The sequence below is a fragment of the Apaloderma vittatum genome, unplaced genomic scaffold, assembly GCF_000703405.1.
Source record: "Apaloderma vittatum isolate BGI_N311 unplaced genomic scaffold, ASM70340v1 scaffold2449, whole genome shotgun sequence".
Taxonomy (NCBI): Eukaryota; Metazoa; Chordata; class Aves; order Trogoniformes; family Trogonidae; genus Apaloderma; species Apaloderma vittatum.
The window spans coordinates 23158-41229 of NW_009736747.1; the positions used below are offsets into that span (position 1 = coordinate 23158).

Sequence of the window (18072 nt, forward strand, 5' to 3'; positions counted from 1 at the left end):
AGGAGAGAAACAGGAGATGGTTATGCAAACAAGGAGAACACAGAAGATTGCAGACTGTTTCTTTATTTTACAGTAAACAATATTACTGCGTAAAATACATGAGTAGTCTGTAAACCAGAGATTGAAACCCAGGGCTCCCATTAAGGGTTTTATAGGGTCTAGTTCTAAATGTAGATAAACATCCAGACGTCACAGTTTAAAGTTGCTGGTACTCAGTGCTTAAATGTAACCTCTGAAACAGTGGTGGTATTTTGCTTGATCATGCCAGTTTTCATACATACTCACGATACATTTCATTTTGAATATCAAGTTTTGATTTCTAGTTCCACGTGCCTTATCCATATTCTGTCCAAAACAGCATTGACAGGACAAGTTTTGGACTCAGTTAAGCAGAACACTTTGGTTTCTGTGAGTAGAAAGAGTCTGTGACTTGGTTTCTGTGACTCTACAGAGAGTAAAATCACTTAAAGGTTAGGGGTTTTTTCTGTTGTCTTGTTTTATTTTTAAAGAAAGTAGTTGCTACTTACATGTAGAAGATACTCCAGAGGGAAGGTTTTGTGACTAGTTCTGTTCGCGTGCACTGAAGTTTCCATTGTTTTGAGTACCAGTGTGTTTCTTTTGGGACAGGGCTGATTAGATTGCCACATTAACTGCCAAATAATATCTTAGTGGCTGAAAAGTACACTGGTTGGAGCAAATCTACATGTTATGGCTTAAAAATAAGGATGACCACTGCTAGTTTGGTTTACCTAACCCAGACTATGAATTCACACTGTCTGGGATCATTCTTTTGCTGTTTCTCCAATGTATTTTCACAAACCTGCTCCAAAACACCAGCGATTTCTTTTTGTCTCCTCAATACGTTCCGAATGCTTCTGTTTAGCAATAGAATTAGCAGGATTGCAAAGTTAATCCTATTGCAAAGTCCATGCAGAAATGCCACGTGCTGTTGGAATGTCAGTGAAAAAAATATTGGCATTAAAGCTGCCGACCTCCGTCCACTCCCCACGCGCCCCGCTTTTCACCCAGGCTTATACATACTGAAACGCACACCTGCATTGTGATACGCTTGATCCGTTGCACGGGATGGACCTGCCTCAGGAATGAACTGATGATGTGAAGCAGTTAAGACTTGAGTGTAGACTATGTGCATGTTTTGCTGGAAAAATGGTTTCAGATTAGGGTAGCCGAAGGATATGCTGGAAAAAAACAGTGGCAGAGAGTGAGGTACAATCAGATGTTCTTTGTGATACTGAGCAAATTACTTAAAATGGAATTCTTCAGAGATGTTCTCTAATTCTGCTACGTCACCTTAGTATAAATGATTAATCTCGGAAAGGAGGTGTTTGGCTATTACAGTCTTGTGCTTCAGTTTCCTTCTCAGAAAAGATGGAACGGTAGCATCTGCTGTTTAAGTGCCTAAAATGCACATAGGAAAACAATACTAGCTTATATAAAGACTTTATTATTAGCCATTTTAAGAGGCATCTAGGAAGAGATTGCCTGAGCAACTTCAAAATTGTCACTTTTCCTAACATTTTAGTACACTTAGTTTTGCAGAATTAATGGTAGTATATCTGATTTTTCTTTAGAAAAAACAAAAGCAGAACAGCAATAAAGAGCAAATAAAAACCTGCAAAATTGCTTATAGAAAAATATATTATGTTGATTTCCATATCAGTCCTTGGTAAAACTAGTCTTTTAATGCGTAGACTTCTGGTCAGTGAGACTGGAAGGTAACCGTTAGCACTGTGTATGACAACGTCGGATTCTTAACAGCTGAAAAGAAATTGTAAACTGTCACAGAGGTAACACGTAGAAAAGCTAAAATTGTTTTTTCCAGTGTTACTAGGGGAGGGAAAATTAGAAGTAATTCAGAAATTAGAATTAAAGAGAACATTGTTTCCAAACAACCGCGAAGGATCTCACCTGAAGCAAGCTATTGCACTAAATAATGTAGTGTACTTCAAAAACCAGGAGACGTTTTCATTATGCTTGCTACAGTTGCTGTGGTAGAGCTTGCATGGAGAATTGGGGGAATATTAACTTGAAATTGCATGAGTATTGAATAGCTCAGTGAAATGAAGAATGCTGTAATTGCTAAGTGTCAGAAAAATATGTTTGGAAATTTCATTACAGAAAACAAGCGCAGCCCCCCAGAACTGCCGAACCCAAACCGTAGACGTGTACTTTCAGTAAGCATTAGCAGGGAGAACTGGGTGCGTGTGTTTTGGCTTCTCTCTGTCCTGCACATGGAAAATATATTCTTAAAATCACGTTATTCTGTCTCCTTTTTCGCCGACCTGAGATGGCAAGAGTCATGTTACATGTGCTGTTGTGGTTGGATTTGCATGGATGGAGCTCTCGGTCTGAGCAGTTACAGTGAAAGTTGCACGATCTCCCTTGTGGTCACACTCCATAATTCTCCCACAACTATCAGAGTATCTGTGCGCCAAACTGAAATGATGTTTTGAACCATGTTACTTGTTGAACTACATCAAGGTTATGTCAAGGCTCACCTGCTTTGTCATCTTCAGTTTGCCAAGTGTGTGAGGAAATGGGATTTCTACTGTTTGTAGAAATCTGGTGGCTTTCCAGTGTGGTGAGTGGGTGTTTAAAAAAGAAAAAAGGAGAAAAATCCCAACAAAATAATACTGAACTGAAATGTGATCTGCCCAGATTGCCTGCAGTCTGCAAGAAAGCTGAATTTATTAATTCCTGCCTGTACTAGAGTTTAATTCCTCCTTGTACTAGAGTTTAATTGCTGCCAATTTTAGAGCCCGTCCTAGCTTACGCTAGAGCTTTGCTGCCCTGTGCTAGAGACACCACTTTGAAAGTATGATTGAAGTGTTAAGAGTGTGATTACAGCTTAGAAATGCTATTTTGCTGTGTCGTGCGACCTCGTATAAATGTTAAATGTGTACTTTACTTTAAACAGGCAACATAAATTTGAAGTACAGTTTCAATTGTCACTATCTGTGCCTGCACTAGTAATAACCAAACCACTTTTGTCTGATTTTTTTTGGTGTTTTGTTCAGCCTATAGTAGGTGCAAAGTCGTTGATTTGGCAAAGATGGTGTAAGACAGCATCCTGGAGTTGCTCACGGTGTTATGTCTGCAAAGGAAAAGTAACTACTCACGGAAGAGGCTTGTACCTCTAACTAGCCGTGTGGAAGTGACCATAAATACTTCTGTAAATTATATTACAGAAAAACAAAAGCAGCTGCAGTGGATTCACATAACTTGAATCCAAGAGTAGCCACAAATAATACTTAAGAAAGGTTATAAAAACAGAAGAAGTAGATACTTCCATTTTCCTACCCCGTTTGCTATCCCAGACTGCATCCCTGAGTCATGGCTGGTTCCTGCATACGTGGAGATAACTCAGCGGCATATTCTCCTGTGAAATTGTTTGCTTCTAAGCCCTTACAAATTTCTAGCATCTGCAAAAACCTTTACCGCTTAACCATGGGATGTGTGAAAAACTACTTTATTCCCATTATTTTGAGATGTGCTGAATATAATCTGCTCTTTTATTGTCAAGTTGCTACTCAGAATCCTTCTTCACTCATGTTGTCTTACATAACTTAGTGTCATCAGTAAAACCATGTTGTGTTCTGAAACAGTAGATGTTACTATAGGTTGTTTTGGCATTCTACTTGTGGCAAGTTATTTATTTACTCCTACCTGGTTTTCTGTTTTTCAACCTATTTTGTGTATACAAGGATATTTCCTTTTATCTTACAGCTGCTTGGCTGCCTTTTCTAGATAAATGTCGTGCAGCTGGTCGGACTTCTCATGGCACCATATGTCTCCCTGTCCGGGAGTATTGCCCTGCCTGGCCTGCCTCTCCTTCAAACCTCACCCCCAGGTCTCCACTGTTACTGCATTAAGAAAAAACATTTGACACATTGCTGGAACTGTGTTATGAGGTTCAGTCAGCAGCTTAGGGCAGTGTCTTAGACTATCTTTTGTTTCTTTGATTTTAGGGTGAGAATGAAAGAGTTCTGAAGGGAAGCTCAAGAGCTTGGGGCATTTGACTAGGAAGCTTGGTTTATCTGAATACACACCTGATTTAGGAAGCTAAGAGGTATCTCTCGAAAGGTGCTTGTCTTTGAACAGCGAAAGCTGCTACCTCTGTTCTGTAACGCACAAAGTAAACAAGCTCTGCAAAGTGCATGTGTATTACTCACAAAAAAAAGAAAAGAGAAAAAAAAAAAGGTCCAGACATGATGTAAATCCTCCTGGGAATTGGACATAATGTTGTAGGTTCACTTGCAGTTCTGAAATCTGAACAGCTAAGTGCAGCCAATAGAATGGCTCTAAGTTAGCCAGGAAAAAAGTTGGGCTGAAATACCCAAAAGATGCTTTGAATGAAAATCTTGCAGGGAGCAGAAAAAGCTGCTTGATGGAAAAAAGAGATTTCTTCCAGGAAGTAGTAAGAACTGGTATGTCCAGGAACAGTTTACCCTGAGTGTTTCATAGAAAGAACAGATCTATGTAGTAGTGCTCTGAGAAGGATAGGTTATTTTTTTCTATATGCTTTTTGTGCTAAGTGCATTCTTTTTCCCCATTTGTGTTGCTGCCTCTGTTAAAATATGGCAGCAGGGCAAGTAGCACTAATAATGTTTGGTCCCAGCACAAGCATAAGTGGTGTTAATTTGTCATTTAAAATAGCTTTGTTAGGATGAAATTTATTTTCCTCTATCTGCTTTCGTTTGTGCAATTTATTTTAGCAACAGCTCAACAGAATTCTTCACTGGATCATTTTAATTCCTGTGGGTTGACTAATTTGCTAGTATAGTCCTTTTTAATTCGCCTCTCTTCAATAGTTGCATTCTCTTCTAATATGGAATAGAAAGATAAAATGCAGAAAGTTATTCTTTCAGTTGACTATAAGAAATGTCTGCCAGGGGGTGCTGTATGATTGGTCAGAACTCAAACTCTACTTCAAAGATTTAAAAATATTTTTAGACATTTCTTAGTATTTTCAGTTTACAGTTTGCTTTTAAATGAGGACTGCTGAACACTCATAAGTTGCATAATGTTTTGTTGCATAATAATTTGTTATGCATGTAATAGAAACATTGGAGTTTGTGTTTGTATGCCCAGCTTGCTCTTCCACTGCTGTAAATAGGAAGGTTTGGGAATTGTCCTCAGCTTAATATGTGATTTAGTGGTGCTAGAAATTTGTATTTGTTACTTCTTTTTAAAAACTTAATTGTTCTTAATATTCTGAATTTTCAGCCTAGCTTGAAAATATGTAAGGGAATAGGTGTGGCTTATAAAAGCATGAGAGTTTTAAGGAAACATAGATATTTTACTAAAAGCATTTTGCATTAACTCAGGGCAGAAAATGTTAATATATTGCAATAAACAGCCTGTCAGCTACAGTGTTCAAGTAGACAGAGCTAGAATTAACAAGGAGATATGTATCAATTTTATCATTATTAAAAAACAAAACAGGTGTCTTAGTTTTGCATTTTCTTCTGTTTGTACAATTCAGTAGTTTCAAGAATTCCATGAACAGGACAATTTTAATTTTTTCTCTAATAATTTTTCTTACCTCTGTTCTCTGGATCATGTTTAATGGGCTGTGAAAGGTGACTCAAGAAACGTCCTGAAGAGTTATGTAGAACAGGGAATGCAGCTGTCTTTCATTTCCGTAGTCACTGTGTCATTATAGAACAGAACTGTCAAGGTTTTTGGTTAAATTTTTGCTTGTGCACTTTATAATGGTAAGAGGAGTTACGGGAATGATCAGATTGCCAGAGTGCCAACAGGTTTAGTACAAGAGATGAGTAAAGGATGTGGAAGTTTTATGGCAAACAAGTGGCACACAGATGACATCTCTGAACTGACTCGGAGACCAAGGATCTCTTTGTGCTTGCTGAAAGTTACTTTCTTATCTTTCTGTTAAGTGGTGATAATGATGTAAAAAGCCCGTGTAAAAGCTGTATTTATTGTCTAGCCACGGTAGTGTAGGAAATGGATCTCGTGCCAATGAATTATGTAATGAAGGTCTTGTGGTCCTTTCTCACCAGAGTACCCAGTAACACTGGAACCTTTAGAAAATGGGAAAATCTATAACAGTTTAACTTCAACCAAAATATGCTTGTAAGGTTTTGGTCTTTTTTTTCCTTCTGAATTTTTAGATAATGCATTGTTTTATCAAGCACACCTGATACCACATCCACTAATACCAGCCTCTCAGTAGGCAAGTGGTGTTGAGCAGCAGCTACTTCACCTGTTCCGTGCTCAGCCCCTGAGCCTCCTCCACAGCAAATCCCTACACTCGTGTCAACTCCTAAAACTCTGCCGTGACTGAGTATTCCACTCGGTGCTTCCACTGTCTAGCAGAGTTAGACCCGAAATGCACAGAGCACATGTGGGTATCTCCTTGCCGGGCTGAAGGGAGAATATGGAGGACTGTGTCCAGCTCTGGGCTCCCAGTTCAAGAGAGACGGGGAAGTACTGGACAAAGTCCAGTGGATTGGGGGACTGGAGCATCTCTCTTACAAGGAAAGGTTGAGAGAGCTGGAACTATTTAGCCTGGAGAAGAGGAGGCTGAGAGAAGACTTCATCGATGTCTGTAATTATTTAAAGGGTGGGTGCTAGGAGGATGGAGCCGAACTCTTTTCAGTAGTGCCCAGTGGCAGGACAAGGGACAAAGGGCACAAACTGGAACGGAGGAAGTTCCATCTAATTATGAGGAAAAACTTCTTTACTGTGAGGGTAACAGAGCACTGGAACAGGCTTCCCAGGGAGATTGTGGAGTCGTCTTCTCTGGAGGTTTTTAAAACCTGCCTGGGTGCAATCCTGCGTGATGTGCGCTAGGCAATCCTGCTTTAGCAGGAGGGTTGAACTAGGTGATCTCTGGAGGTCCCTTCCAACTCAGACAATTCCGTGACTGGGAAGATGTTTTCAGGTCCTGGAAGATTATTCCTTGTTAGAGAGACACCCCGTACTGCATTGCACAGACACGTGATAAATACCATAAATGTGAGACTGAAGTCCTGAGCTTTTAATAATCTAGTTGTGATACACTTCTGTTGTTAGTCATTACGTGTCATTAATCTGGATGAGGCCTGAGCGGATGTTTAAGCACTAACAGACAAGAATTTTGTAAAGCTGTGGGGTTTTTGTTCTTCCCTTCCCTCCCCCCCAGCAGCTCTGAAGTAGTTTTATTTATGACAGCATGTACATAAATGAGAAAGCAAAATAGAATGTCTGGTTGTACTCTGTGGCTTCTGAGTCGCAATTCTTTTAAGAATGAGTTTGAGCGTACATGTTATTACTGTATAAGGTAGTAACTGTCAAGGACTTTTATCTGAAAGCACAGATTTGATTTCCATCTAAACTTTTAAATTCTTGAGCGAAATCAAAGGGTATTGTACTAAATACCTTTTTCATAGATTGCAATAAAAGTACTTTGGGGCTGCGATCCAAGAATTTTTCAGACTGAAATGCCATCTACTCCCTTACCTCTCTTTTTTTCTTTTTAGTTGCCTCCTCTCCCCAGTCAATAAGCTTTATGTCTCTTGCTTCCCTTTCTTGTTGGCACAGGCAACATCGGGCTGATGTAGCTATATTGCATTTGTTTTAGGAAAACATGCCTGTCTGACACTGTGTTGTGTCCTTTTCCTCTTCTCAAGCCTGGAATATGCCGTCTTGTTGGAGAGGCTGAGAGCACTTCTTGTACTGTCGTTTAGGACAAATGAAATTTCTTAGCATCCTTTGCACCACAAAGCTAAGTTTTTGTTTTCAGATTTAATGTGAATTATGAACTTAAACTGAGTGTAGGCGTTTTCCTTCTATGTATAACACTTATTTTCAAAATGATTTTTCAGTGAGTTGTTTTTCCATGTTATGTATGCATCATTAACCAAGCACAATTCAATCCTGGTTTTTTTGGTTCATAAAATGTTTTATTGAACTTAAAACTTCATAATATATTCTTTGTCAAGGACCAAATTTACGTTTTCAGAAAATTTAATTTCATCTTTCATTTGTAATTTCATCTCTCATTTTGTATTTGAAGCTCATTTGTATTTTCTAGTTTCTTTTGTCACTAATAAAGGAAGACAAAACAACTAGAGTACTAATCAATTTAGAGGTGTTTATAGTGATTTTATAGAGATAGAACATCACTAAGGAAAGACAAAAACAAGGGCAGACTCTTGTTATTTGTCTATGTTCCCTTAATCTGGGGAAAAAATAAATAATCAGAGTTAAGGTTCAAGACGTTTTGTTTTTAACTGTTCATATGAAGTTGAGCATAAATCTGTGCCAGAGGAAAAAAGGAGAAATTACTAGGATTTTTTTACAAACTGGTCCTTTATTTCACAGTTCTTTGGTCACTTTGGAGGTATTAGGTGTTTTATCCTGCCTAAGAGGAATTGATAATTACTGATAATAATTATTTTCCCTAAATAATGAAAGGAACTCATTAATCAGTCCTTGCTAAAACAAAATCGTAACTTTCAGATGAAAGTTAATCCTTGTAACTATTCTGAAATTGAATGTAACCTGAGTGTGAGAATTTGCACTCCAAAGAGGCTTCCCAGTCCGAATGGACTTTCTTTCCCTCACAATTTGGAAAAGTATCACATTTTGTACTAAACTGAATAAAACTTAAGAGTGATTAAATTAATACATTAATTCCTATGAGTAACTCTGGGAAGGGAGGCATGATGTTATAAAACTACCCTTCTCCATACGCTGAAAAAGAACTTTCCCAAAACAATCCTCTCCCCACCTCTCACAAAGGACCCTCAGCTGTCTCTGATAAAAAATCACGTCATCTGGAAGTACAGAACCGTGACTGGCACCTCTCTAATATCTCTCTCTGGTGTAACAGGGTGAGCTTTCCAATGTGACAAGTATCGCAGTGTCTGTCACGGTAGGAGCTGTGATTTTTATCGACGCTGTGGTGGAGGGAGCTGGGAAGGTTTGTGTGTTCTGGTAGGGAAACATGCTTGCTGCCTTAACTTTGTTCTGTGTTTGTGCGTTTTAGTGTGTTATTACTCAGGTATGGTGGCATCTCATGCACGGGGACAGGATGAGAAATGACTAATGTAAATTAGTATATGTGGGATTTTGTCTAATTGCAAAAAAATAATATTTGTTGTTAAGGTGAAGTTCATCAAATAGTGGAACAGTGGCACAGAGGAGTTGTGAAATCTCCATCCTTGAAGGTACAAAACTTGACAAGTTCCTGTGCAGCCTTTTTCGATTGGACTTCCTTTTCCTAGGAGGTTAGACTACACAACCTCCTAAGATCCCTTCCAACCTATATCATTCTATGTTACTAGAAAATTTTCTTCAGCTGCCTGTCTGACATGGCCTAAGATGCTCAAAAAACCACGCCACAGCATCTCCTGGGGCTCTGGATATCTGATCATCCAGTAAAGAGAGTCCCTGATGCACTGCACCGTGTCTCCCGTGTATGAGACTAGCAAAGTGAGAAAAGCAATAGAGAGAAGCTGCATGGCAAGTCTTTACTCCAGCATACAGTTTGAAGACGGTTTCCGGCCAGGAACTGAAAGTATTTCTAATGCTTGAGGACTAAGCACAGGGTTTTTGAATAGCTAAAATCATTGCTTTGTAGGGTAGTCATCCATTTGGCAAACATGGACAAGGCAGTGCACTGCAGGGTTTCTTATTGTCTAGTACAATGCACATTTCTTTGTTAGTAATGACTTGCTTTCTGCTCAATATTTCCTGGCTTATTGATACCACTTTGAACTAACAAGGCAGATAAGAAGTTACTGTTAACAATTATATCCTTCAAAGCAAGTCTTCAGATCTTTCCTTGTTAAGAAAAGACAAATACGATCTTAAAGCACAAGGTAAACTGAAAATTGTTTAATTGCTTAGCTAGAGCCTGAGAACTTAAGTGAATGAAACATCTCTCTTAAGCTTGGATAATTTCATGTGTTGTGGGGAAAAAAGGTGAGATAAGTAGCAACAAAGGGACGGTTGGAGTGGGGCTGCTGAGAGGCCCTGCAGCTGCACTCTAGTTCTTGGGGCAGCTTGGAGCTAGCCTGTGCGTCCTCTAGTTTTGGTGTGGTGAACACACAAATATTGCAAAAGGCTTCAGGACACAACTAGTATTAGATTCTGTGAGTTTCTTTTTGTTTGCTCCTCCCCACCTCTAAGAGGTGTGAGACTACAATGATTCTTGGCCTGCTCCCCCTTATCAAGTGTGTGGTTTTTACCTTTTGGACTTCATTTCAAATCTAGAAATGTGTTGTCTGAAGCAGTTGTGTTAATCAGCTCTGCACAGCAGAGAGACTTCTGTTCTTGGTGATGGCAGATTAATGTGTTTACAGTTTTAAGAACCAGGTATTCATTAGGTTTTTGGAGAGAAATGCCAGCTTTCTCATTACTTTTAGGCTATAGAGTCGAATAACTGTGGTAGTTTAAGGACCTGGTTTATGTACTTAAAAACAGATTTAAAGAAGAGTTCACTAGGTGATTTGGCACTTGCATGGGGAATTTTCAAAAGCAAAATGCTCACTGTCTGTGGACTTAGAGAATTGTAAATTAAAGCTTTGTGTTCTGTTGGCTCTGCGATATTGGTTTTATTCATAGAATGTTCTTGCAGCTGTTCCAGTCTTCTGAATAATAGGGATGTAGCTTCATAGAGAATTTAATTCAAAATTACTTTTTTTTTTAAGGCTTATAGATTAAATGGGAAAAGTATACTTTTTAACTTGCATTGAATTTGTGGCTTACCTGTGTATACCTCTGCCCTCCTAAAAATGCTTGATTTTGCATGACAAAATAAATTTTCTCCCCTCCTCTTTTCTCTGCTTTTTAAAGAGGATGTTAAAATAATCTGTGGATAATATTAAGTCAAAACTAATTCAATCTAATTATGTCAATATCTGCAATATTTTCATGAACTGAGATTTCTAAAATTGAAACACGTCATTTTGATCTCTTAAACATAACAATTTTATTTTTTTTTTAACTCCACTGTAGAGAACACTTCCTTTCTGCATGAGGGACTTAGATGTGGAAAATAAGTTTTTCTTCTCAAGACCTAGGTGGTCTGTAGATTCTGTTGGGTTATGGAACATAAAAATATTGGTAGACTGTTGTGTGACTTTAGATATATGAGTAAACATACAGATGTGCAATTAAGGTAATAAAATAGTAGCCTAATTTTATGGATATCTGAAGGAGCTCACATGGTATCTATTTTCTTGTCAGCAGTCAAAAACAATAATTTTAACACAAGCCACTTATTCTGTTCTCTTCTGTGCAGTGCTGCTTCTTTGCCAAACAGAGAGATTTAGACAGGCATAGCTTCCATATGTGTTCAGCGACTTGTTTCTACGAGATATTTTACCCATCACTGTTGCTGAACCTTAGGAAAAGATGTAAACATCTTGTACTGAAACTTAAATACTTAGTTGTTGGCTTTTTAATTGATGCTTCTTGCATCAGTAAAAATGCGGGGGAGGAGACCTCCAAAATGTCAACTTATCAATATTTGTTTAAATTAAGTAAATTTTACTTAGTTAAATGCTTTTTTTTTTTTTTTTTTAAGGATTTAGTTTGGCAGCGTTTAAGAGGAACAAGAGGAAGCTGGAGTTGGCTGAAAAGGTGGAAACAGATCTCATTCAGCTAAAGAAAAGACGACAATCAAATGAAAAGGTTAGTTCCTCTGTAAAATTTTGTTATGTCATCCTAAACTTGTATCTGATTGTTAATAAATTTCATGTCGTCTGTACTGAGACTAATGCAGCATCAGAAGCCACTTCTCCTTTACCACCCTAATGTTTAGATAATACAATGATAACTTAGTGCGATTAAAACTTTCTACCTTGCTATTTGAAAACCAGACTGTCCCTTTATCTTGTTTGTGCTATGAAAAATATTTTGCTTGTTTTGAACTGGAAATATGACAAATGTAAACACCAACAGATAATTATTTACTGAAACGTTTTCTTTAGCTTGGGATCTCTGTCACTGTTTCCCACTTTTTAATGTTTCCTGAACACACTGCATTATGGAGCTGGGATTGGTGAAATTTGAAATATCAGGTAGGTAAACATGTGCATCTGTGCATGCATCTAGCATTGACCTGGCCCGTATTACTTGTACTGCAAGACTATTAGGATTCCTTCTGTTCCCTTCCCTCTTAGTTTGAATTTGGAGCCCTTGTTGCCATTTGAGAATGTCAATCACAGTATTTATGTTTACTGTTGGATATCAAAGTATCGCTCATTAAATTAAGCGTCTGTGCTTTATTTGGGGCCCATGGGCTTTCAGACTGGCCCTTGCTCTTTCCTTTGGTAAGCTGACTGACTGCTGCCTATGTATATTGATGCAAATAATGTATAAATCCCGGAGAATTGGCCACAGTGTTTGATCCTCTGTAATCTTTGCAAATGCAAAAAATAAATGAGGCATTTTCCTTCTGTGTTCCTAGATAAGGAGTTTTCCCTGGCAGGGTGCTCGTTTTTTTTGTTTTCAAGGAAATAAGATGTGTGAAGAACATTAGGATGGGGGGGAAAGTTAGTTATTATTTGGAACTTTTCCTGTTTACAGGACTCCACGTGCCTCCTTGTGAAACTAACAGCGTTACAGTGTCACTGAGGGAGGAGGGGTCTCTATACACTATTGACGTTCATGTAATAAGGGGCAAGTCAATGCTTGAAAAATATGCCAATGCATGAGCTTACCAACCTGCAATTTGAAATTTCAAGGGCTCCAGTGTCATGTGCAGCACTTGTGGGAGACGCCCAAAAGCCAATGGTGGTAGGTTAAGGAGGTGATCAAATAGAGCTCTACTCACTGGTAAGTAAACCAGAAACATAATGCACCGCTTTTGTCAACTTTCTGGGCGTATTCTGTCCATGGAGGGGGGATGAAAACCAAACCACGCAAACAATCTCGACTGCTTGTGTTATCAGCAGAGCTGAAGATAATTGCAGCCTTACAGGAGTTTAGTTTTTCAAAATGAAAAAAAAAAATTAAAAAAAATCTATCTAAGCTTTTAGAAAAGGGTCATTTAGCAAGGATAAGGAATGCAATCCATCATCTCAAAACTCAAGGTTGCAAAGCTGAACTCTACTGAAAGATTTAAAAATGATTGTTTAAAAGACATATAAAGACATTGAGGTGCTGGAGTGTCACCAGAGAAGAACGATGAAGCTGGCAAAGGGCCTAGAGGACAAGTCTTACAAGGGGCAACTGAAGGAACTGACGTTGTCCAGGCTGGAGAAAAGGGGCCTGGAGGGAGACCCTATCACTCTCTACAACTACTTGAAAGGAGGTTGTGGCAAAGTGGGGGCTGGTTGCTTAGAAGTTTGCCTCTTGCCTTGTTAAACACTGCTGTAATAACAGAAGTGCTCTGTCAAGAACACCTTAAATCTGAGATTTTAGGAGACCTAAAATATATGAATTGTTTCAGTATTCTTTTCTAGAGAATGCTGTCCACTGTTCTGTTCCTCTCTGTTCCCACTTGATCTTTGAAGTGCTGGCATGGGACATACTAGATCTATGCTTTGCCCTGTTCTGGATTGGAGGATACTGTAAAACACTGCTTGATCTCATTATCATCAAATATAAAATCCTCTTTGTTTGTGTGGATCGTTTGGTGACAGCATGTAGATGTTAATTGCTTCCACCTGATTCATTTTGCATTTTGTCAGTTATGATACTCAGAGATGAGATTTAGTAGTAATTACTTTTCATGGAATTTCAGAACGATCTCAAGTCGAGAGGGAAAAGCCCTGTGCATGTTGGTATCATTTGATGGGGATTGGGTAGAGCGCTCCTAAATGGTAAATTCTTTCTTTAAGGGCTTGTAAAATTATGACTATTTATGGGGTTTTAATTTTTTTTAATGTACGGAAGATTGGGAAGGATAGACTTGATAGAACTCTGCAGTTGTGCAATTAAACATCTTCCTGCTTTGTGTGCATATTCTTAGCTGAATATTCAGTCCATGATTTCATGAAATTAACTTCCTTTCCTGTCGCAAGGTGTGATGTAATGTGAGGTCTTACTTTTCACCTTGACTTTCAGTTGTTTCCATATAAAATGTTAACCACATAATAGATTATTTCGAGGTTGCAGTACGACACTGTTAAAACCCCCAAACTGCTTTTGCAACGGGTGTGTTAGTATCAGTAACTAGCTGAAGTCAGACATGGAATTTGACAGATATTACCAAGGAATAACCAGGTTTCCTTTGGAACTTGCAAAATTTTTAAATCTAAGGTGTTAAATTAATGAATCAAATACATAAAAAGATAAGGGCAAGCAAGCTTTTTTTTTGGACCCATGTAGAATTTGGACTTACTTCAGGCTTCATGAATTGTATTGTTCAATGTATTTCTTTGGAATGTTTTGATACTAGCTTAAGGGGTCTTGTGTTTTTCAATGTTTGTATAGTTTGAAGAGATGAAGTGTGTGACATAGAAAGTCTTCTCAGCAGGTGCAGAGAACTCAAACTCTGCAGGCACATGATGCCTGTTTGTAGGGAGTTGAGATCAGCTCTTCATTCACTGGTTCAGAAATCATAGGGATGTCGGTACAGTTTACATGCATAGGAGTCTTTTAGTATGGAACTACGGAATTATTGCACGGTGTCATCTAGAAGTGTGCCCTGTCAGTAATATTGAAATGGGAGCGAACATAAGAATAGGTCTAGAATAGATCTGACAATGTATTTTTCCCATTGGTTATGGAATGGAACAGATCCTCACTGGTTTTCAGTTAGTTGACTAAGGATTAACATAGCTTCAGCAGTGGTTCTTTTTCTGATCACAAAAACAAACACCCAAAATTTGTATTACTGAGAAGGAGAATATAGAATTCCTTTGCTTTTGTGAAACAGATTTCCCGCAGAAGGTTGTGGGGGCCAGGTTATGCTTCTCTTAGAAAAGGTTTCCAGCCTCCTAAGTTACCCCATCTAAAAATAAAATAAGCTAAACCAAGCAAACTACACCCCTGAATTGAAAGCAAATACTGATATAAAATATGCTATATTTTAAAGGAAATAATGGTGAAGAAGGTTTCCATGCAACACATACTTGTAAATGCTTGTGTTTTTATAAAAAAAAATAAATTAGTAGTATAGCTACTGAAGGCAAATATTTTCTGCAGGCAAAAGCTAAAGCAGAAGATGGGTGGCAGGCTGAGCAAATAGCTTTTCAGATGCTGCAGAGAAGGCTGCAAGCATTTTTTCTTTGCTGTGAGAGGATATGGAAAACATACTGGTCCATACTGGGTTTCATCCTTCTAATATGTATTTCTCTTCATTATGGGAGGCCCAAGTGTTTGATTTAATATGAATTAAGATTACACAGGTGGCCTTAATTCTGGCATTTCCGAGCTTTGGGCTTGATTTTAATATCTGTAGTTGTCTGTTAATCAAGTTTTTTGTTGTGGGTATAATTTCCTTTGAAAAAAGGGAACAAGGGATGGGCAACAAAACCTGCATCGTATTATTAGTTCTGCTCCATATAGAAATTGTAGGATCACAGGAAAATTAATGAAAGACTGTGTACGGTCTGATTGTGAAAACCTCCAAGGATGGGCGTCTGGGTTAATAATAACTGAATTAGGTTGTGGCTGGCAGTCCTGGGAGATGTAACATACATCTGCCCATGAGATGTTAAGGAAGAGTTCCTTAATTTTCTTTTATCTTGACAACTTGAAAGGGAGCTTGTTCTTACCACCTTTTGCTTCAGTCCTCAAAATTCCTTTTGCCTCTGCTTCTCCTACCTTCCCTGATCCTGGTTTTGACCTCCCTCTGCTTTTCAGCTTGCTCTTCTTCCCAATGCCAGTGGAAACCCTAGGTCTATGATTTTCCCCCTCTCTTTTCCTAAGCAGTTGTTCTGCTATTGTAACAGCAGTGTTCATCTTTGGAGTATGTGATGGATCACGTGTTGGTTTATTCATTTTATTGTACTCTGCGTGCTGCGTCCCATTGAAAATGTGCAAAATGTGCAGAGAAGGGAATCTAGGGCAAGCCTGGGCGGAGAGGGGAAAACTGCTGTTTTCCTTAGAGTGACCGGGTGTGGTGGGTTAAAGAAGGAGGGAAGGACAGAAAGATCCGGGGTTAGACAACTGAAGTGTTTGTGAGACAGCAGGCAGAGAGCTTGCATCAGGAATGCTGAAATACCCCTGCTCTTAGGGGAGCAAATCTGCCTCAGAAGCCATAGAACTGAGGATGCTTTTCTAGGGACCCAGAGGGTTTCAGCCAGGAAGCCACTAAAGATTGCTCAACTCCGAATAAGTCTGGAAGAAAGAATCTGTCCTGGTGGAAATTTCTTCTCAAGGCTTCTGTTTGTTGCATTGCTCAGAATGTCAGAATTTTCTCTTTGCATGGTAAGGTGCTTCTTGTGGATTTTGTTGGTTTTTTTGGAAATCATGCATAGCTTTTAAGACCCGAGTCTCTGAAAATGCTGTCTTGAACCTTTTGGGAAAAGCCTTTTGATATGGCATTTTTAGAACAAGTTGCTGAATTATTTCGTAGTGAACAAGTGCCCACCACTAAGAAAACAGCGTTTTTGGCTCCTCTGTGAGGAAAGGCAGGTCATCTTAAGCACTGCATGAGTTTGAGACGTTTATTACCTTCTTATTTCCCGAGGAGTATTCTTCAGGTCCTGTCTGAGGCAAAAGAGCCTTTTGAGAAGATTCGTGGCAGCACAATTGGTACAATATGCATGAACAGCAAACCTGTTTGTTGATCCGGCTGTCACTTGGTTTTGTGCTCGTCAGTTTGCACACTGCTAAGAAGTATAATCTGCCTTGAATACACTATTTTTAGTAGTTGTTTTTCTTTGTGTATCCTGCAGGAGAATGACTCAGGAACACTGGATACAGTTGGTGCAGTTGTTGTTGACCAAGAAGGAAATGTTGCTGCTGCTGTCTCCAGCGGAGGTTTAGCACTAAAGCATCCTGGAAGAGTTGGTCAGGTGATTATACCTCTTCAGTTGGGAATAATTGTGACACTAAGCAAGAGCTCTGAGAGCAAACTGATGTTCTCCTTTGCTTCCCATTAAACTCTGAAGGCATTATCACTGCATTGGAATGCGAGTTTTGTTTTTAGTGTCCTCCATCAGTCTTATAAAACATTGATAGGTAAGAAGTTGTTCTATAGTTAGTTACAGTTTGCTAGAGCTAGTAATAAGTTATTTTCTTGGGTTTAAATGCCTCCTTAATACCACCAAGGAGTCTCTTAAATGCTTAGTGTTTTTAAATAGATTTTCATCAATATTTAGGGAATATTTAGGGAAACTGTCCTCATTAATTTGAAATCATCTTGTGAACTAGTAGAAATGACAAAGGTATCAAAAGAACACATCTTTATTGTTATTAGGTGAGGGAATTTTGAAGTGTGTCAAAAAAGACTTACTCCATTGCTGTGCAGCTGTATTTTTGTTTGACTTTTGCCACTGCCCTAAAAGCAGCTCTCTTTTGAAATGTATTTAAGATTTTCTTTTGGAATAGCAGACTGAAAGGGACTTTATATAAATAGGGAAGAGCTGGAATTATTTTGTCTTTTAATATCTGTACTCTCACTTTATCTAAAGTTAGGTTAGCATTCCATACATCTATGACAATCAGTCAGTTCTTAAAAATATTAAAAGATAAATCAAAATGAATTGGAATTGCAATTTTGACTGTTGCAATTTTCTTATTTATCTTGTATATTAATACTTGGATTTTGCTTCGGTTTCTTTTTTTTTGTTGGTTTGGGGGGTTTTAGTATTGTGTTGTTTGTTTGTGGGTTTGGTTTTTTTTAAGGGAAGGTAACATACCAAAAATTTGTGTACTTCAATTTATAAAAGATGCACTTCTTTCCTTAGGCAGCTCTTTATGGTTGTGGCTGCTGGGCTGAAAACACAGGAGCTCATACCCCTTACTCCACTGCTGTGAGTACTTCAGGTATTTATTACTTTTATAAATATTTCAAAAAGTTACTGCTGTCTTTCTCTGTAATTAGTTTACAAATTCTGAATGAAGTATTTCTATGAATTGTGAATGAATGGTATTTCCAGACTACAATCTACGTGTGAATCGCTTATTTACATATATATA

General features: G+C 38.4%; 1 protein-coding gene across 1 annotated transcript in view; it reads left to right on the plus strand.

Moving 5' to 3' along the window:
• TASP1 (taspase, threonine aspartase, 1) overlaps nucleotides 1–17919 on the plus strand; it is a gene marked incomplete at its 3' end in the record, with an annotated part of 38248 nt that extends 20329 nt beyond the window's left edge. Inside the window, exons 7-9 of the mRNA XM_009877088.1 lie at nucleotides 11561–11667; nucleotides 16827–16946; nucleotides 17841–17919. Coding sequence (XP_009875390.1) covers nucleotides 11561–11667; nucleotides 16827–16946; nucleotides 17841–17919 — 306 coding nt within the window. The remainder of the gene's footprint in view (nucleotides 1–11560; nucleotides 11668–16826; nucleotides 16947–17840) is intronic.
• Between the last annotated feature and the right edge of the window lie 153 nt (nucleotides 17920–18072).